This window comes from Tachysurus vachellii, chromosome 10 (genome assembly GCF_030014155.1).
Source record: "Tachysurus vachellii isolate PV-2020 chromosome 10, HZAU_Pvac_v1, whole genome shotgun sequence".
NCBI classification, from domain to species: domain Eukaryota; kingdom Metazoa; phylum Chordata; class Actinopteri; order Siluriformes; family Bagridae; genus Tachysurus; species Tachysurus vachellii.
Genome location: NC_083469.1, coordinates 22714371 through 22736921, shown reverse-complemented (window position 1 = coordinate 22736921; position 22551 = coordinate 22714371). Strand labels below are relative to the sequence as shown.

Here is a 22551-nt window from a genome sequence, read left to right as displayed (position 1 = left end):
TGCAAGGAAGAACAGGATGAGCACCTCCAGTGCCCTACAAAATAACCTCCAGCAGGTTGTGTCTGACCAAACAATTAGAAACAGACAGGGTGGCATAGGGGCCTGACATCCTCTAATGGGCCCCGTGCTCCCTGCTCAAGTTTGTGGCACTTTGCCAGAGAACAACAGAAATGGCACTCTCCCTGGTACCTTTTGCTTTTCACAGATAAGAACAGGTTCACCCTGAGCACATGTGACAGAAGTGAAAGGGAGAAGTAATGGAGAATGTTATGCTGCCTGTAACACAGACCTCTACAGGCTAGACAACAGCACCCTGACTGCCATTAGGTTCGGACCCATTGTCAGTCCCTACTTTGCATTGTCAGTCCCCCATGCTCGACTGACCTAAATCCAAAAGAAAACATCTGGGACATTATGTTTTGGTTCATCAGACACCGCCAGGTTTCACCTCAGACTGTCCAGGAGCCTAGTGATGTCCTGGGGTATCTAATCCCAGGCCAAGTCCAGGGCATCATCCGTCATCTCCTGTCAGCCATGCATTAAAGCAGGTGGGAGGCATACAAACTACTGAATTCCATTTTGAGTTGCTGTAATAAAAGTAAATCATTTTTATTTTCAGGGGGTCTGAATTCACCCCTCTGTAGGTTGATAATTTTAATTTCCATCAAATGATGTGGCATCATTTCATTCCTAACTCATTACCCACTGTATATCATGATAGATATCCACTATGTTTTTTCCACCATTGAGATCTGATGTGTTTTCAAAGTGTTCATTTAATTTTTTTTGAGCAGTGTATACACCAATCGGTCATAACATTATAACCACCTTCCCAATATTGTTTTGGTCCCCTGACCCCTTGAGCCATGGTCTTTACTATACCCCTGAAGGAGTGATGTGGTATCTGGCACCAACGTGTTAGCAGCAAATCCTTTATATTCTCTTAAGTTGCAAGGTAGGTCCCTCCATGCATCAAACTTGCTTGTTCAGCACATCCCACAAATGCTTGATTGTACTAAAATCTGGGGAATTTGAAGGTCAAATCAACACCTCACACTCATGCTCCTCAAACCATTCCTGAACCAATTTTGCTTTGTCGCAGTGTGCATTATCCTGCTGAAAAAGGCCATAACCACTAGGGAATACCATTTCCATGAAAGAGTGTACAAGGTCTGCAACAATGCTTAGGGAGCTTGTACATTTCAAACTAACATTCACATGGATGTCAAGACCCAAGGTGTCCCAGTAAAACATTGCCAAATCATTAGCAATTTCCATTAGAACCAGCATTAACTCCTTCAGCTTCCCATGACCATTTACTGCCCATAACCGTGTCACCTTTTCACCACTGTTCCTTCCTTGGTCCATTTTTGATAGATACTGACGACTGCAGACCGGGAACACGCCACAAGAGCTGCAGTTTTGGACATGCAAATCTTTTGTACTCAAATGTGGTAATCTGTTAAAAATAATTTACTTCAAAATGTTTACTTCAAAAATATGTAGAGCCATCAGAACACACTTCACAGTTTTAGAATTAAGCTAACATCATGAAAATGTAAAAGTATTTCCATCTCCAGTTGCTACTATATAAGTTAGGGAGAGCTAGCTAGCTGTGGTGCTGTCTACACACTGTTTGCCTTGTTTGTTGATGATTCTCACATGGCTGAAACTGATTGGCTCTTCTCCTGGAAATAGTACTGTGGCACCTTACACGGTAGAACATCATTTATTCAACATTCATTACTGTCCTTGCATGTTTTCAATAATGTAGCTGCTGTGGTAACAAACATAAAAACAATTAGGATATAACTAGTGAAATGAACTATTTAAAGCTCAGATGCCACAATGGAGGCCTAAAAAGGGACTTCCAACATACATATTATTTATACTGTAACAATATAAGTGGACATATATTTGTTAACAAATGGCAGGTAATTCAGCCACCTCTTGATATTAATATTAAAACTTTATTTATTAATGATTTTAATTATGTTTTAATATCATTACAGAAAACATTTTTATATAGTACATGGGTTTTCTCCTCATTGCTTCAATATTTCAGCAGTGCTGGTCACAAATATATACAACATAAGTTCAGCATATATGACTGTACATTTAGTGTATTTAAGATAAAAACACTGTCAGCTCTTAAATAAGCTGTATCATCCTTAAGTTTAAAAAAAAAAAAAAAACCCAGCTGTACAAACCTCAAAAAGTGGGCCAAGCTGTTTTGATAGTCTTGTGTTTCTCAACCTGAAGACCCACAGCACACATTTTTAAACTTTTACCCTTTGCAAAACACCTCACCCTATTAATCTATAGTATAGTATAGATTCTATACCTTAATAAAGTCTTGATAAACTGAATCAGGAGTTGGATATTTAGTATAGTGTACAATAACATACAGTATATATTAAATGCAGAGGACCTAGCAGAAGACAGTTAACCTTAATCCTCCTTGAGGAAATCAGAGCACTCCAGCATGTCTGAGAACCAAATCAGTCTGTGCTAACATTTCAAATGTCTTTTTCATCCAGTCAGTATTTTCCACCCATTTCTCCTCTTTTTCACTAACTTGTTTCAGGTCCTCATAAAAATATAACAAGGAGAACAAGAAGACTGAAATCACTGTTTTTCAATTACAATTTAATTTATTGTAAAAAAAAAAAAAAAATGCAACACCTATATCACCCATGTAAAAAAGTCATTCTGTATTAAGTGCCTAAACACAACTGGATGTGTAACCTTGAGAAGCAACAAGTGAAACCAAATGTTCTCAGTCTCTCACATTGCTGTGGAGGAATTGCTCATGTGCTTCATATTCAGTATCTTGCTACATGACAATATACTACAACTATCTATTCTCCTTGAGGATTTTATGTTAGAAACCAGTATTCTTTCAAATATGTCAAGTAACCCAGGCCCTGCAGAATCTACACACCATCACATCGCCACCACCATTGTCTGCTTATATGATGTTTTTATTTTGGATGCTGTGCAACCTCTGTGCCAAATTTGATATGACCCTTTTTATGGAGGCTGACCTTTTTGAAGAATGCAAGGTCAATTCCTAAGACATTTGTCTAACTTGTGAAATTCTGGATGAGTCCTCAATAAGTTCTCAGATGTAGGCCTGTATTTCTGAGGAGATTCACCACTGATCCAAGTGTTTAACACTTGAAGATAATGGCTCTTAATGTAGTTTGCTGGAGCCCCAGAGCCATAAAAATGGTCATGTAATACTTTGTAGGATGATTTAATTCAATAACCTTCTCTCTAATCCCTTCTGGTATTTCTTAATAATAGAGTTTGCTTGTTTACCTTTTAGACTCTGATACATTGATGTTACAGTGGTTAGAATCCAGTTAGAAACGGATTTATAAATTTGGTTATTGGTTGAATACAAAACTATGGGGCAGCTACTTTTTCACATAGGGACAGTTGCTATTGGATAGCTGCTTTCCTTCAATAAACGATCATTTCAAACTATGTTTTGTGTTTACTTAGTTTGTATGAATATTTGGACCAATTAATTGTGTCAACATACAAATATAGAAGAAAAACACTACTGATCAAAAGTTTGGGGTCACACTGAAGTACCCTTGATTTTAAAAGAAAGGCACCAAAATAACACTTAATTGATCAAAAATACAATCTCTTCTGAAACTCCTGTTTATTCTATTGGTAGACAGATATCGGTCAGTAGTCAGTCTACAAATTGCTTGAAACCGAAGAGCGCATGTATCTAACTTGCTTTAAAGTACAGAAAGAGAAGTAGAAGGCTCCAATGCACAACTAAGTACATCATATTCTTAAGCATGAGAAACAGATCTGTCAAACAAGGTGGAAGGACTTTGGACAGACTTTTGGAAGAACTTTGATGGTGTTGGGTGCTTTGGTGGCAAATTAAGCAAAAATATATTTAGAAAAGCAGTCAGCTGTTATTCCATCTGTAACAGAGTGGTGTGTCATCAGGTCTCAATTCTATAGAGTGGTTAAGCAAGCAGCTTAACCATATGTAACCTAAAAATGCCCATCTGGCCAACTCAAAAAGCATATGGTGAGCTTTTCTCGGATAACCTAAAAAAATTGCTTTAAAGGCTCCCATCAGTATTACCCCCATCAGCTCTCGACAACAAAATAGACGAACTCAGACTCTGATTGAACACCCAAGCTGAAAGAAGGAATTGCTGTGTGCCTGTCTTCATGTAAACGTTGCTGCAATGCAACTTTCCTGACACAGCTATCCATCTACATGGGCTAGCACCATACCGTGAGGATAGGTGCACTGAGACTTCCAGTAAGAGTGGCAGACTTTGTTTATGTAAAGAACGACTGGTGTATAAATAGTCTGGTGTATAGATAGTCACTACCCAATACTCACCACAGCTACAGTTTTTAGTGGTAAAATGCTGGCCGGACTACTTACCACGGGAATTCACTGCTGTTATAGTAGTAGCAATGTACAATCCTCCCATCTGGACCCAAAGGACACGTGTCAGAATGCTGTTCATTGACTTCAGCTCAGCGTTCAATACGATCATCCCCCAACAACTGGTGAGGAAAACACTCTGTACTGGGCCTCAACACTCCACTCTGTAACTGGATTCTATACTACCTGAGAGAGACTGCAAGTAGTGCACATAATCAGCAGAACATCAGGCACCATCACACTGGGCACTGATGCCCCACAAGCCTCATCGTCAAGATTGCTAATGACACGACCGTAGTGGAACTTATCAAAAACCTCATCACCTTGCTTCCCCCTGCTTAATTGAGCACTATGGACATTTAATGGTCATTCATTGGACACCAACACACTGCACGCAGCCACTTTACTGTGCACTAAAATGCACATTGGTCATATAACACATCAGCTTGTTTTTTTTTTTTTGGACTCAGGGATTTTAACTGCATTATTGCACACATTTTCACATATTCATTTGAACCTGACTGTGCACTTGCACTTTAAAATACATGTTGACCACACTGACCTCATACCTCAAATCTACCTCATACTTAACACATCATAGCTCTAGGATGATAAATGTTTACTGCTAATTTATGTTTACTGTTTAATTCTTACTGTGTTCATTACCTTTGCACATTAGTCCATAGTCATGACATTTCTTCTTTTGTATACTGTGTATGTGGAAGAATGACAATAAAGCTTGAGTTGCATTGAGTTTAGTTGAAGTGCAAGTTAAAACTATCATGCAAAGCAAAAGCCATACATCAGCACCCAGAAATGCTGCCAGCTTCTCTGGGCCGGAGCTCATCTGATATGGACTAATACAAAGTTTCAAAGTGTGCTGTGGTCTGACAAGTCTACGTTTCAATTTATTTTTGGAAATCATGGATGTTGTGTCCTCTGGGCTAAAGAGGAAAAGGACCATTTAGATTTTTATCAGCACAAAGTTTAAAAGCCAGCATCTGTGATGGTATAGGGTGTGTTAGTGCCTATGGCATAAGTAACTTGCACATCTGTGAAGGCACCATTAATGCTGAAAAGTACATACAGGTTTTGGTGCAAAATATCCTGCCAACCAAGCAACGACTTTCTTGGATGCAGCATGGCTTCATAGTAAAATATGAAGTGCAAAATATGACAATGCCCCGGACTGTTGAGCAATTGAAGCCATACATAATGGGAAAGAATTCCACCTACAAATCTTCAACATTTAGTGTCCTCAGTTTCGAAATGCTTATTAAGGGTTGTTAAAATGAAAGGTTGTTAAAATGAACAGTGTGAAAAATACCCCTGTTTCAGCTCTTTTGGAAAGTGTTTCAGGCATCAAATTCAAAATTAGTGAATATTTGAAAAAACAAACAAAATAATGTTCATCAGTTTAAGATTTATGGCATGTTTCTTCAGAATAACCTCAGTGCTTTATTGCAGAAATTCCACAGTGTTGAAAACATTCCTATATGATTCTTGTCCATGTTAACACAACTGTGTCACATAATTACTGTACATATTTCAGCTAAACATTTATCTCTTAACTTCCTTTGATCATCTCTTAAAAGTGGTCTATTCAGATCTAGTGACTGAAGAGGCCACCAAAATACACTGAACTCATTGTCATGTTAATGAAACCAGTTTGACATGACTTGTGCCTTGTGACATGTTAAATCATCATGCTGGAATTAGCTATTATTAGATAAACTATGGCCATAACTGGATGCACATGATCAGTAATCAGACTGGATTTGCATTTTAAAAAAATCAATGATTCATATCAATTACATAATACAAATTTCAATTTTAACATGGACGAAATGTCAACATGGAATATTTCCAAGACTTTGAAATTTATTCCTTGAAGAAATACAGTAAGACTGTTGTGCTAGTTAAAGGGGGTCATACCCAGCATTAGTATGATGTTTCTCTGTGTGTCTGTGTAAGAACTTAATAGGGAGGGCTCTGGGGTGAACTGGAACACCAAACAACTGTTGGGCATACATGCCTCCTTGCCCATCAACAGTGCCTGACCTCACTAAATTCTTAAGGCTGAATGGCCAAATCCCCATAGCCACATTCCAAAATCTGGTGAAAAGCCTTCCATGAAGTAGTGGAAGTTATTATTAAAGAAAAGGGAAGCTAAATATGAAATGGGATTTTCAAAAAGAACACATGATTATGGTCAGGTGTCCACAAACATTTAGCTATGTCATGTATATGTACAGTAGTGATCAAAAGTTTGCATACCCTAAAATAAAATAAATTGTAAAAATTGCCATTTCTTTAGAAAATATGACTGATCATGCAAATAAATCGTTTTCTTATTTAAGGATAGTGGACACGTGAAGTCATTAATTATCACAGTTGTTTGACTTCTTTTTAAAACCTAACAATAACTGAAATCACCTTAAAAACAACCCTGATCAAAAGTTTACATATCCTTGAATGTTTGTATTGCAATTGTAATCAGAGTCTGTGCATAAATAGTAAGTTTCTCAGCTCATGAGGTGATGCACTGACTTGGCTGAATACTGCACCATGAGGAAGACAAAAGAACTGCCAATGGACCTGTGTTATAAGGTAGCTAGTACTGTACAAACTCTTATAAGGAGGTGTAAAATAAAGTTTTTGTTGATACTAAGACACGGTCAGGTAGACCAAGAAAGATTTCACCCACTACTGCCAGATGAATTGTTCAGGAAGCAAAGAAAAATACACAAACAGCTTTGAGAGAAATACTGGCTGCTCTGGAACAAAGTGGTGTTTCAAGGAACACAACAAGGAGGTACTTGAATACTAATGACCTGCTTGGTTGAGTTGCCAAGAGAAAGCCAGTACTGCACCCATGTTAGTTAGTTAGTTAGTAAAAATTTATCCAAAGATGAATGCAGCATGTTATCAGAAAATACTGGCAGACAATTTGCATTCTACAGCACGAAAGCTGCACATGGGATGCTCTCGGATGTACCAACATGACAATGATCCAAAGCACAAGGCAAGGTTGACTACAGCAGAAAAAAGTTAAGGAATGGCCATCACAGTCACCTGACCTCAATATAATTGAGTCACTTTGGGTAGATCTGGAACATGCAAATATTTCAGGAACTGTAAAGACGAACGGGCAGCTACAATTAATACAAAAGACTGCATGCCATCATTGATGTTAATGGGGGCAATGCACGATATTAAGAACTAAAGCTGTGCAAACTTTGGACAGGGATTATTTGCTTATTTTCTTTTTTATTGTGTTTTGTTTGATGATTGTACCATTCTGTTATGCCTTACATATTAATCTGAGTCTTATAAGAAAATAAATTTATTTTGCCTTCTTACTCATGTTTTCTTAAAAAAAAAAAAAAAATACTAATAATAAAATAAAAAATAATAAAGGTACACATCTTGCAAATTCTCCCAAGGTATGCAAACTTTTGAGCACAACTGTATATATACTTACACAAATACATAAACAGTGGACATAATGTTTACACACCACTGTTGTGATGAAAAATGAATCCAAGCGCTTTCTGGATCATTAATATGAAATAAAAACTAATAAAACTCAAAGGAATATTACAATAACAATACAAAGATGGTATAGTGGCACTTTTATACTGGGGCATGTCACCATGTCCAAAATTAATCACGTTCATGCAAATGTTTAAAAGTAATTATGGGAGACCTTGGAAGCTGCCAAGAGACCTACGACAAAATTAAAGGACCTGTAGAAATATCTGAAAAGACAAGAATATTTACCAAATTAGTAATTAAGGGCTGTGCACCAGGTCCTTGTACTGTGTTTTTTTTCCTTCTATAAAATTTCTATTGATATGACTATTTATTGTGGTTTAATTTGGTACAATATAAGCTGGGGGGTATGTTTATATACACCATTTAGTGAATATACCAGACCTTTTATATTCAACATTTAGTGTATACACACACAGGTGTGTATACACGCATTCATACATACATACGTCCCTCTCTTGCTGAAATACTATGTCTATTCATAAATTTGCTTTTGTTTGCAAGGTTGATAATACTTCAGCAACTTCTATCCAAATAGGAAAAAAAAATAAAAGTAACTGTGCAATTGCATATTACAATATAATAAATATGTGGACATGCACCACATATATCTTTACTCTTTATGTAATATTTATGATAACATCATAACCGCCCTATGACCATGACGTCCACCACCTCGCCTTTGTGCAGCTCCACGTATTGCTCTGTTTTAGGGGGCAACATCAGAAGTCCATTGGCACTGCGCATGCTCATAAGCCGACTACTCATTTGATTGCCTAACCAAAAGAGAAGCAAGTGTGTCAAATTAAAATATAAACGAAAGACAAAATACATGCAAATTTCATATGCATTTACTTTTACCTGTACTCTGGGCCCAAGGCAGGGGCTCCTGGTGATGCCACGTCAATACACAGCGGTGGTACTCTGGACGTGGGTCCAACTTAACATCACAGGAGAGCTATTGAGAAAAGGCCACAGGCTGATGACATCATAGGACAAAAGAAATATGCCTTCAATAATGCATCTTCAATAAGTCTCGTTAATTAAATGCATACCCTAGCTTTGATGATTGTTGGCCTTGGGTCCAGAATACCCTGCATTTTTCGCAATGCAGGGATAACAAACAGATTACAGGTGACAACTGCTGACACTGGGTTACCTAAAAAAAAAAGAAGCAGTAAGAGACTGAGAGAAAGAAAAAGTAAAGACAAAATTAACGACTGTCATTAAAGGTAAGCAACCTGTTTTTTCTTTGGTGTGTGTGCGCGTGTGTATGTGTGTGTGTGTGTGTGTGTGTGTGTGTGTGTGTGTGGGGGGGGGGTGTTGTGGGTATTCTAAGCAGTAATCTAAGGGAAGGGTAATGGTCTGGGGCAGGGGCAGGACCAAAAGGTTTTAAATGCCCAGACTCATCTGACCTTGCCCCAACAATCAGCACCATTGGTTCTTCTAAGCAGTTGTCTAGAAAACTGAAACTGAAAATAGTTGACGCTCACAGAGCAGGAGAAGGCTATAAGGAGATAGCAAAGCAATTTTAGATGCCAATATCCTCTCTTCGGAATGTAATTAAGAAATGGCAGTCATCAGGAACAGTGGAAGTTAAAGCAAGATCTGGAAGACCAAGAAAAATATCAGACAGAATAGCTCGCAAGATTGTGAGAAAAGCAAGTCTGTCGTTTGACTGCACGATCCCTCCAGAAAGATCTGGCAGAATGGTACACCATTCCACTATAAAGAGATACTTGTACAAATATGGTCTTCATGGAAGAGTCATCAGAAGAAAACCTCTTCTACGTCCTCACCACAAAAATCAGCATTTGAAGTTTGCAAATGAACATATAGACAAGCCTGATGCATTTTGGAAACAATTTCTGTGGACCGATAAGGTTAAAATAGAACTTTTTGGCCAGAATAAGCAAAGGTACGTTTGGAGAAGGAAGGGCACAGAATTTAATGAAAAGAACCTCTGTCCAACTGTTAAGCATGGGGGTGGATCAATCATGCTTTGGGGTTGTATTGCAGCCAGTGGCACAGGGAACATTTCACGAGTAGAAGGAAAATGGATTCAATAAAATTTCAGCAAATTTTGGACGCTTACTTGATGCCATCTGTGAAGAAGCTGAAGTTAAAGAGAGGATGGCTTCTACAAATGGATAATGATCCTTCACAATCTCCTGACCTCACCTTAATTGAAAATCTATGGATAGACCTTAAAAGAGCAGTGCATGACAGACAGCCCAGAAGTCTCAAACAACTGGAAGACTTTTGTAAGGAAGAATGGGCGAACATACCACAAACAAGAATTGAAAGACTTGGCTGGCTACAAAAAGCGTTTACAAGCTGTGATACTTGCCAAAGGGGGCAGAACAAGGTATTAACTCTGCAGGGTGCCCAAACTTTTGCAGACTTTTTTTTTGTTTTATTTTATCTTGAAATTGTAAATAATGGAAATAAAATCTACCTTTTTTGACATATTATAAGAATGTCTAATCTGTAATTTAATGATTTTTGGAAATTTTTCCAGGTTTTCTTGGCTTCTTTATGCACATTAATCCAAATATTTACCTGGGGTGCCCAAACTTTCGAGCCCCACTGTAAAATTTTTTTACAGTATATCTTAGAATGCTTTGGCATTACTGTTTCCATTCATTGACATCAGGCATTGAAGTCTGCGGTCAATATCCCTTCACTGTTGTCACTGAACTAAAGGACCAAGCCCAAACCTTTTTCTGCATGATAACACACTTGTGCACAAAATGCAAAGACATGGTTTGCCAAGGCTGGTCTGAGAAGAACTCAAGTGGCCTGCACATGGCTCATCCCCAGGCCTCATGAGTGCCCAGCCTCACTACTGATCTTGAGGTGGATTACTGCTCCTGCAGTGCTTAAATGTGGCAACAGATATTAACCTAACACCCTACAACCCCAGGCTGAACTGCAGAGGATCTCAGAGCAGCAATGGGTCCGAGAGACATGGTGAACTGGCAAACCAGCATGTGGACACACCCTCACCCTTTCAAATATGCACCTCATACACTGCAGAGCAATCAAACATGACATCCTAGTTATCTACTGTGCCCTCTCTCTCTTCTAGCCATCTTGGCCCTGGCCCCAAGCGGGATCCGGGAAGTCAAGTTGAAGCTATGCAACTCATACACAGGTGCCCCACCATAGTGGTAGAAACAAGAAGAATAAGGAACTGCTAAGAACAGCAAGGGACAGCGGAACCAAGGAAGACTATCCCTGCCCCCGACGACCAGGTACTCTGTCTATCCACGGCCAACGTGAGGAGAACTCTATGCAGAATTAACCCAAGGAAGGCTGCTGGACCAGACAACAATCCTGGCAGGGTGCTCAGGGAATGTGCAGAACAGCTAGCAGATGTCTTCACTGACATCTTCAACATTTCCCTGAGCAGCGCCGTTGTTCCTACGTGCTTCAAGACAACCACCATTGTCCCTGTCCCAAAGAAATCTACAGTATCCTGCCTCGATGACTATCATCCCGTTGCACTCACACCCATCATTATGAAGTGCTTCGAGAAGCTCATCATGAGGCACATCAAGACGAGTTACCACCCTCACTGGACCCCCTACAGTTAGCTTATTGTCCAAACCGCTCCACGGACAATGCCATTGCCACAACCCTTCATTTAGCCCTCACCCACCTGAACAATATAGACACTTATGTACGAACGCTGTTCATAGACTTTAGTTCAGCATTCAATACAATCATCCCTCAGCACCTGATTGGGAAGCTGAGCCTGCTGGGAGGATTTTATCATGCAGCAAGACCCAAAACACACACTTCAGTCAAAAAAAGTAGAAAACTGGAAGAAGATGGAAGGGAGAAAGCATCACAAGCATGACTAGCACATCCAACAGTTGCTTGATTGGATTCAGATCTGGGAAATTTGAGGCAAGTCAACACCTAGAACTTAATGAAATAAAGGGCTCTGCAACAATGTTCAGGTAGGTGGTACATGTTAACGTAACAGCCACACGTTTCCCAGCTGAATACAACAAATGTAGTCATCACAGACAAAACCCAGTTTTTTAAGTCTCAAAACGTTTAAAAAAGTGTCAATCACGTTTCAATAATTTTAAACCTTTTATGAAAACAGGTTATATTTTTAGGGCATTTTATTTTAGATAAATTTTTATATTTCTTGGGTTTTTTTTGTTTTCTTTGTTCATTCTTATTCATGTTTAAATGAGTACAAGCATGCATCAAGAACACGCAGATCACATCACAGACTCGAAGCAACAGCACCCAGGCCCTCTCATTATTATTATGGAGGACTTTAATAAAGCTAACCTCTAAAAAAGCTAAAAAAAAAAAAAAAAGCAAAAAAAAAAAAAAAAAACAACATGGTTTACAACAACGGAAAGCTTTGTGCCACACAGGATGCATACTTCAATGTGGGCAAAATCTTGTATGACTGAGCCAGAAAATGAGCCACTGAATAAGGGGATCAACTGAAAAACTAAGCACTGACTAGCTCTCCTGTCCTTCAGAACCTTGAATTCAGCCTCCTCTTCATAGTTTACACCGATTGCTTCACAGAGATAGGACTGGACACCCGGTCCTCTACATCAGCAGGAAACTGAGCCCTGCCTAAAAGAAATAACACTGCTGTTGAGCAAGAAGACCTGGAAATAAACTGAGCCATTGAGAAGCTCTCCACAACCTGGTAGGCCAACACTTCACCCTAGAGACTGACCACACACCTTTGCAGAGGATGGCCAAAGCGAGGGCCCACCATGGCAATGCAGATGGACTGTGGGCACAGTGGTCAGGGAAGGGAAGACACACTTTCTACTTTCACTGTCATTAAGAAGCCAAACTGTACTAATGATATATATCATGCTAAGAAAAAAGGACCACAGAGAAGCAACTGCTGCTGCAATAAATCTGGAAAGAAGTATAAAGCAATCTCCAAACAATTTAAAATGCACCATGAGATGGATTGTTATAAATGGAGAGCCTTCAAGACAATTGTCAAGACATCTTTCCAGGAATGGGTGTCCCAGGAAATTTAGTCAAAAGAATAGACTATTTAATGCTGAGAGATATCAAGAAAAGGTTCTACCCTATGTTACCTATAGACCTATTATGGTCATGATGTCACAACCAGAAAAAGACTGAACAAGCTTTGAAGGAAGTCGTTCATGGCCTAACCTTTCAACAGGACAATGACCTGAAACACAGCAACAGCAATGCAGGAACCTAGACTGAAACCCAATTCATCTTTGATGAACAAACTGAAAAGCAGTGGTAACGTGATGTGCCTGACAGACCCAAAAATAATGTGAGATGAATATAAAATCTATATAAAATGATATAAAATAAGAATATCAAGCTCGTATCATCACACCCAATAAAACAAAACTTTGTCAAATCTTCATGACAGCTGTGAAAGTTTTTCTTCATGTCACACTATGTACCTTTTTTATTTATTCTAAAGTAATTTGTGAGAAAACATGAAAATCAGTGTTAGTGAAAGTCTAGAAAAGTATAACAAATGTCTCAGTAATGTCTGAATGCAGGAGTGCTTTTTAGTTGGTAATTACAAAATAGTTGTTCCATAAACTGGAACTGCGCACTTGTATGTATTTATATACCTCATTCTGTATAATGCAGCACACTGTGTTTACACTTTTTCATTTGCACATTGTATTGTATTAATAGTCATTTGCATTGAGCTGGTCTCTGCTTATCTACCTTGTAACTATTGACACAAATACATCTATGTTTATTCATATGCATATTACTACTTGCAATACTGGTTAGAGGCTAACTGCATTTCATTGGCCCTGTACTGAACAATGACGTTAAATCAGTAAAAGAATGCATACCAGGCAGGGCAAAGATGAGCTTCCGTGTGCCATCAATGTCTACGGTGGCAAATGTTGTAGGAAGACTAAAATTGGAAAAAAAGAATGTGTAATTTATAAAATGCATTTAGTTAGCTTTTATGAATCTTGTCATTGAAGGTTGCTTTGCTTTGCTCTGTTCTCACCCTGGCTTCATGAACACCCGACCAAAGTGGATTTGGGCATGAAGGTCAATGTCCAGAACTTGTTTCAAGTAGTCCTGATGGAGAAAGATAAAAACACACAAAAAAAAGACACGGTTTAAATTGATAATCATTAAGCTCACAAATGTAATTCGTTTTTGTTTCACAATATTTAATTACATTTACTGTGCATACTTTTATTTTACCAAAAGCTATAATCTTAGTGCCACTATGAAAACGTACCTTTTAGTTTGAATTAAGATTGCAGTCAGATGTTCTAAATATGAGAAATTTCTGCATATGAAAAGTTTTCTAATTTTTTAAAATAGTGTTTACATTTTCAGGTACCATCCACATAGCCATAGCTTGAAGAAAACAATCAGTAAGGATAATCGGATTTTAGTTTGCTAGGGAACATAGAGGTTTTGGAGCAATGGAAAAGGGTCATGTGGTCTGATGAGTCCAAAACAGCCCCACAACATGTAGGAAGCAAAGACAGTAAATGTCTGGCAGAGCATCACCAAAGAGAAAATATATCATATGGTGATGATTATGGGCTCCAGGCATCAGGCAGTCATTGACTGCAAATGATTTTAATGTAAATGTAATTAATTATTTAAATTCAACTCATATATACTGTGGTAGATGGCTAAAGCAAAAATCTAAATATAAAACCCTGTAAATGTCCAAATATTTATGGACTTGATTGTATTTGATCATAGCTAGCACACTCAGTAAAATGTGCCCTAAGACTGCAATAAAGTTACAAACTGTGACCTGTCAACATGGGCATAAGCATCACTCAGGACACAATATTAACTCTAGTAAACACCCTCTCACTTTCTCTCCCATAGACACTCCTCCAGATGTAATGATGACATCTGCACGACTTATTCCCTCATTCAGGGCATTCAACAGGTCGTCTGGGCTGCAAGGAGAAGCAAGGAAAGACAAAATGATTATAAAAAAACTACTCATTTTAATAATAAAACTAATTTAAATTCTAATTAAAAAAGTGCACTTCTCCCACTCTTGACCAGGTGAGAGGAAAAAAAAACACCTTCTGCCATGACTGTTTTTAGGTCTTAACAGTTCCTAATCCAAATGCATATAAACTCGGAGAACTGAATTTTTAACAAAACTGCACATCAATATCTAGATTCCTTCTAACCTAGAGGAGTATTCCTGTTTGCTTATTTTTTTGCTGGCTACAATTACCAACCCCATGTAAGTCTCATGAACTCCAGTAACCTACAGTATCCTGCCTAGGGGTCCCCTACTCAGATATATATGTAACCTTCCTTCTGAATTAGTAGAGGTCAAATTTCACTAATGAACACATCCTGATGATGCATCTTTCCAGACAGTAACACACTTATACATAAACAGTGCTGATACTAAACTTTATTGAGAATGAGAATCCCTGTGTTGATATTGCCCTCTATTTAGGATGAAAACCATTTGCGTTCTGTAAACAATGTTTACAGAACATTGTTCTCATACTTAAAGAAACTATTCCCAGATAAGGATTACTGATACTGAAATTACTGATATCTGTAACCGATTAATATTCTAAACTGTAAATGACAGCATGCAAGCGATGGCTGATGATCCATGTGAAAAAGAATTTAACAACAAAATTCAAGGTCTAAACATATTAAGGCATGATCCAACAAACCAGAAGGACTAAACAAATGGGTAATAAATCAAAATATGACTGAACTCAAACCCTGGGAATGGCAAGTACATTGTGGTCTTACATACACTGAGAGAATATACACTAAATTTAGAGAAATAGAGCTATACTATATACTATACATGACAGAGTTGATTCCCCAAATCCAAATGGAAAGGGGTGTAAAAGAATGGGTGAGTTTATCTTGGGCTTATTCCACCAAGGAAATAATCAGTATCAATAAGTACTGATAGTGCTATTTAATGAGAATAAGAATTGTCTAAAGTTTTGCTATTGTACAAAAGTGTTATATCAAAAATACCAGAACTGAAACGCCTTTTAGTGTCACATAAGAAAGCAGCCATAGACTAAGTAGTATTGCAATTGTAGGAAGAAACTGTCTCTTGGGAAACCAAACTGGCAGTCCAGAAGAAAAGGAAGTGTAAACTAAATGAAGTCCATACCCCTTCCTTTGAAAAAGTATCTTACTATTTATCTTGAAGTAGAATAGGCTACATGCTTCCCCTACAACTGAGAAGCCATCTTCCTAGCTCTTCCAAGTAGGAACTGGAAAATATCCCTCAAATATTTAAGCTGTGGTGTCTAGGAGCACTTTGGCTTTCTGGCAAGTTATGAACCTTGTAATGGAAGTTAAGACATTGCAAACTCTCTATAGAATTCAGGCAGCCTTTTATGAAATATTCTATCAGTGTTATAATAATCTGTGAAATCTGGAAAATACATAGTTGCAAAAATTAGACTACACTGTATTACAAGATAACTTTCTTACTCTACAAAGTTCTCTGTGACTGTACTACTAACTAAGAGCTGAATGGGAAATAAAATCCTGAGCAAGTTTGTGGAATGTGTTATCATTAATGATTAAAAAATAATGAATGAATATCAGTCGCATAATTTTATATACACAAGTATAATCACTTTTCCACAATGTAAACTAAAGCCTGAGTGCACTGAAAGTAAACCCCAGAACATTGTTGTCAGAGACTGGCACCTCAGACCACATCCAGATCTAGGAATGGTTTGCAATCCTGATCAAACCTTAAATCTCAGTTTACACAGACTTACTAAAAGGGTAAAAGTATAAAAAAATCTCTAATGCTATGCTTAGGTTTCTTCAATTCTTAGTGTTAAACTACATGAGGTTATTCTGTGCTTTTGTTATCATTTCTGGTGTAGAACAGACTGAAACAGACAGAGTTGAATGTATATACTTGTCTCCAACAATGCCAAGGTTAATTGTAGGGTAGCCATGCTCTTGAATAGTAGCCAGCAGAGTAGAGCGGTTACTGTCCCTGATCTTCCCTGGGTGGAGATCATCTTCAGGATTCAACAACTACAGAACACATTTGCATGTTAATACAAATAATGGTAATGCCACATTGTGCTAGAGAAAGACACAATAAAATCTTAAAGGTGTATGACATGGAAAAGAAAAAAAAAAAAAAAAGATAGTCTTTTCATGATGTACTCACTTCATTGCCAGTGGACATGACTGCCACAACAGGAAACTTGTGCACCTCCACTTCTGTGATTCCCACAGTAGCCAACAGGCCAATTTCAGATGGGCCCATGTGTGTTCCTTTGGCCAGCACACATTCCCCACGCTTTATGTCATGACCAATTGGCCTGTGCATGCGCAGAATTTAATACTAAAATGAATTAAAACGTTTCACTAAAAATGTATAAGTAATTTAAAAGGTTGAATCTAAGAACTGAACACTCCTACTGACCTAATGTCCTGGCCTGGGCGTGCTTGCACCAGAATCCGTACCTCCAATTCCTCTGTGCCCTAAAACACAGCAACTTGTAAATCTATGCATACTATAAAATACTTTAAAAGTACATTATGTATGCTTGAAAGTCATTACATGGAATTACAGGAAGATTTGCCGACCAGCTTCTGGCAAACATATTGTGTTTAAAGGAAACGAGAGGAAAAGAGGGGTGTTTTTATGAGTGGAAGAAAAATGAGTGAAAGAAAATAATGCTCACATCTTCAGATTCTCGCAGTAACTCTGTATCCTCAACTTGCACAACAGCATCTGCTCCACATGGGATTGGAGCTCCCGTTGTCACCCTCATTACCTGGCCTGGCATCACTGTGTGAGTAGGCTATATGCACAGACAAATTCACAGATGCACAACTATCGTGACACTGTCCATCATCTGACGTTTAAAATAGTATGTGTGTATGTGTTTAAACAAGCAATGTACATGTGCTTACCTGTTCCCCAGCCTGGGACTCCCCAATGAGAAATCGATCTCCTGGGCCATCAGCAGCTTACAAACAAAGAAAGGAGTTTTCAGAATATAAACTTTGAAAGAGGCAAAAACAGTCTGAGTAAAACTGAAGCCCTCACCTCGGACAGCATACCCATCTTTGATTGAGGCTGGAAAAGGAGGAAGATTGTCTTTGGAATAGACATCTTGAGCTAAGACTCGACCCATTCCATCTGTATAAAAAAAATAAATAAAAAAAAAATAGCAAACCAAAAATAAATGACAGTTGATAAAATCCTCAACTGTAGAAAAACAGTTTATACCTTCAGTATTTCTCACTATGGAAGGGATTTCTAAGGTAAAACCTCTAGCTTTATGGGTATATCCCTAGCCCCAGCATCATAGTGGGGTTTGGACAACAATAAAAACAGATCTATAGATTTATGAAAGTTTTTAACAACTAACTATGCCCACAAAAAAAATTAAAAGAAACTATATGTGTGACTATGCAATGTAAACTTTGTTTTGGCTTACAGATATTAGCAGCTTCCATTCTAATCACTTTAAGGTAACAGCTTAATGTTAAAAGTCATTCTGTGACACAGAGAGCATGTTTGACTACTAGAAAGTATAAAGAAGTTTTGTACCTGCTTTCTATCTCGTCATATGATGGGATTGAAAACAACACAATGTAACACTCTTTGATTATGTAATTCACCTCTATAGTTGATGATCTCAGTACCAAGAACAGAGGTCATCTCTAGCACAGTGATAAAGGCCTTGTCCATGGAGGTAAGGGGAAATGGGGACATGCGGTGTCTTCGTGCCACCTTTGTGATGTCTACTGCACTATGACCTAAGAAAGGGACACAAATATTGAGCGTGGACACACATGCATGTACACGCACCAACACACTGCTGTGTTGTAGAACATCTATGTACATTTATGACATTTGACAGATGCCCTTATCCAAAGGGCTTTAAAAAAATCTTCTGTCAACCAACATATCCTTACACTAGTGCACTAAGCCAATATGATCAGTCTACAAACATTATGAAACCAACCATAAAGCATTATGTTAACCATACTGCAAGAAGTTAACTTGTCTAATTTGTGAACTCTGATCAAAAAAGCTTCAAAGAAAATACTCATTTAAATCTAATGTACATGTAATAATTTTGGCACTAATTATAAACAGTTCTATATAGATATATATTATAATAACTGTACATAATTAACAGCAGTTGTATGAGAGTTTCCCCTTTCCTCTAGCCACAGGGGTTGTGAGACAGTAATTTCTGTGCCAGTCCCAAGCCCGGATAAATAGAGAGGGTTGCGACAGGAAGGGCATCCAGTGTAAAACATGCCAATTTTAAAAATTCAAATCGTCAGTGTTAATTACATATAGTATCAGTCAAGGCCCGGGTTAACTACGGTCACCACCAGCACTCTCCACCTACAGGGTGTTGACAGAAAATCGGCTACTGGTGGTCGAGGAAGGAGAGGAGGGAAATGGGTTCGTAGGCAGGGAGAGAAGAGGAAAGGCAGGAGTATAGGTCTGAGCATAGGGACTCTTAACATTGGTACAATGATAGGGAAAGGTAGAGACCTGGCGAACATGATGGAGAGGAGGAGAGTACATTACCGTGTGTGCAGGAGACCAGGTGGAACGGGAAAAAAGTACGTAGTATTGGAGGGGGATACAAACTCTTATTATGAGAAACGTTGTGGTAGTGATCCTGAAGGATGAGTTAAGTGTTTGTAAGTATGTTGTGAGGAATTCAGACAGAAGCTGAGACAGGTGTTCATGATGAGCTTCCAGATGACTGGAGGGGATTGAAGCACAGCGTGCTTCCTCTTACAAAGGATTGAAGCACAGAGTGAAGAGAGATGTGGTAAAGGCCAAACAGAAAATCATATGATGAGTTGTATGCCAGGTTAGACAAGAGGAAAGGCGAGAAGGACTTGTACAGATTAACGAGACAGACAGATGTACAACAGACAAGGGTGATTAAATAAAGGGTGCTGACAGGTAAAGACCGTATTCAACAGGATTTTAGAGAGAGAGAAGAAGATGCCTAAGGAATGGAGAAGACGTGTTCTAGTGGCAATCTTTAAGAACAAGGGTGATGTGTGGCATTGTAGCAACTACAGAGGCATAAAGTTAGCTATATCAAGGATCGGCTTTGCTAGACTTTTGACAGACAGGTTGACAGATGAAGTCAGACAGGAATCTCCATGGACAATGATGTTTGTGGATTACATTGTGATCTGCAGTGAGAGTAGGGAGCAGGTCGTAGTAAGACAGAATACATGTGTGTGACCGAGATAGAGGGAAGTAGAACAGTGAGGTTATAGGGGGCTGAGGTCAAGAAGGCGCAGGAGTTTAAGTATTTGGGTTCAACCGTACAGTGTGATATGGAGTGTGGAAAAGAGGTGAAGAGACGAGTGCAGGTGGGTTGAAGTGGTTGGAGAAAAGTGTCAAGAGTGTTGTGTGACAGAAGAGTGTCAGCAAGAATCAAAGGAAAGCTGTACAAGACAATAGTGAGACCAGCTATGCTGTATGGGTTAGAGACTGTAGCAATGACTAAAAGACATGAGGCAGAGATTAAGGTAGCTGAGATGAGGATGTCGAGGTTCTTTTTAGGAGTGACAAGGATGGACAGGATTAGGATCGAGCACATCAGAGAGACAGCTCAGGTTGGCTGTTTTGGGGACAAGGTCAGGGAGGCAGGATTGAGATGATTTAGACATGTGCACAAAAGGGAGAGTAATTATACTGGCAGAAGGGGAAGAGGAAGGCCTAAGAAGAAATATATGGATGCGTTGAAACAGGACAATAATTAGTGCGAGAGTAGATGCTGTTGAGGATAGAGCTAGTTGGAAACTGATGATTTGCTGTGGCGACCCCTAACAGGAAAAGCTGAAAGTAGAAGTAGTAGTATGGGTCTTTCCCCATGATAGCATAATAATAATAAGGCAAAGTGAAATGTCAGTGTAAAACAGTATTTATATCAGTAACAATACCATGCTGAATATCAAATCAAATATCAGTCATTTAACAATTATAAACATAGATGCCACTGATCCAAGGTAGGCAGGATGGGCTTTAGGCTGATGCAAGCAAAACATGGTAGACTGGAAATTAGAGAAACAGGAATGAGTCCAATCCCTAAAACAAACTGCTGAGCTGTTAAGGAAGGCCAAAATGCTACCCTCAAAGTGCATTATTTTCAGATAAAACCATGGTCTGGATCATGCAATTCCACTTAAAATTAGATTGCAACATCGATGTATCAATAAATAACACACTGAGTCTCAGGGGCTTTTTACACCTGGTCATCATGCGTTTTCTGTGATCCGATAGCTATCCGATCGGAAAAAGTCCAGGTCTAAATGCTCTCCGAAACGGTTTTGATACGGATATAAATCCGATCGTTCAAACCACTTCAGGAGGTGGTCTGGGACGCATTTCAGATGAAACTGGACAGGTGTAAATGAATGTGGTTGTTCAAGCCACATACGTCAGGACTATACTCCTCCCAAACGGAAGTACGTCACTCGCAAGTGACTCGTGAGTCGTGCATCGCGCAAGAAACAAATATGTTTTCCCACCAGTGCTGGCTCCGATATTTCACCCAGGTGTCTCGTTGGGTCTCAAAATGCACTGCTGCCGCCAGCGAAAATGCAGCAAACAGTAATTGCTGTTTTTTGTAGCAACTGCATACACCAAAGCGTGTTACATGTCAATTACCCTGGAAATGAGGTAAAATATATTTGCATTTTGGGCGGGAGTAGGAAGATCGGACTGATATCCGATTCGCCAAGACGCATTTATGTGGGCTAATGTAAATGGAACAGTTTTAACAAATCAGATATCTATCGGAATAGAGAAAACACATGAAGTGACCAGGTGTAAAAAGGCCCAAAGTGGTTTGAATGATCGGATTTATATCCGTCTCGAAACCTTTTTGGAGGGCATTTACACCTGGTCTTTTTACGATCGGATATCTATCGGATCACAGAAAACGCATGAAGTGACCAGGTGTAAAAACCCCCTAAGTCAATAAATTTTAAATGAATATTTCCTAACAAGAAATTTCACCTCAAAAACAATTCTAAAATTTAACTTGCTAAACAACCAATATTTAAATGCACATATTAGTCTTAGATTACGTGGAGAGTCCACCATACATAGAATAGCTGTTTGAGGTATTGTAGAGAAACAACATATTAGAACTGGCGCACTGATCATTCATCTTGCAGCCTGAACTACCTGTGCTGTTAAATAAAAATTATGCACAATCATAATAAAATTTAACATAATTATACATAGAATACATTTTGTAGTCATGAAGACTAATGGTAAGCACAGTTTCCACTGAAATTGTTCAACAAGGACTTTAAAGATAATAATAATAATAATAATAATAATAATAATTTATTAATAAAATCATTCAAATTCAAGCACTCACTTGCCCTTAGGATGTTCTCTTTGCTGCAACACCGTGACTGTACCTAAATATGGACAGAAAAAATGAACGAGAAAAAGAAAAAGAAAAAGATTAAAATAATGAATATGGTAGAGTCCCCAGAAAGAAATCCACTATCCAAAACAGCTCCATTCT

At 38.5% G+C, this 22551-nt stretch overlaps 1 protein-coding gene across 1 annotated transcript in view; it reads right to left on the bottom strand.

The window, feature by feature from the left end:
* Positions 1–8281: 8281 nt before the first annotated feature.
* Positions 8282–22551, bottom strand: part of LOC132852850 (gephyrin-like) — a 39689-nt gene continuing 25419 nt past the window's right edge. The window contains exons 10-23 of the mRNA XM_060880331.1: positions 22399–22441; positions 18641–18778; positions 18063–18155; positions 17927–17982; positions 17695–17814; positions 17433–17491; positions 17175–17328; positions 16914–17035; positions 14847–14934; positions 14010–14083; positions 13846–13910; positions 9046–9149; positions 8852–8948; positions 8282–8766 (exon numbers count right to left, since the gene is read on the bottom strand). Coding sequence (XP_060736314.1) covers positions 8633–8766; positions 8852–8948; positions 9046–9149; positions 13846–13910; positions 14010–14083; positions 14847–14934; positions 16914–17035; positions 17175–17328; positions 17433–17491; positions 17695–17814; positions 17927–17982; positions 18063–18155; positions 18641–18778; positions 22399–22441 — 1347 coding nt within the window. The 3' untranslated portion in view covers positions 8282–8632. The remainder of the gene's footprint in view (positions 8767–8851; positions 8949–9045; positions 9150–13845; positions 13911–14009; positions 14084–14846; positions 14935–16913; positions 17036–17174; positions 17329–17432; positions 17492–17694; positions 17815–17926; positions 17983–18062; positions 18156–18640; positions 18779–22398; positions 22442–22551) is intronic.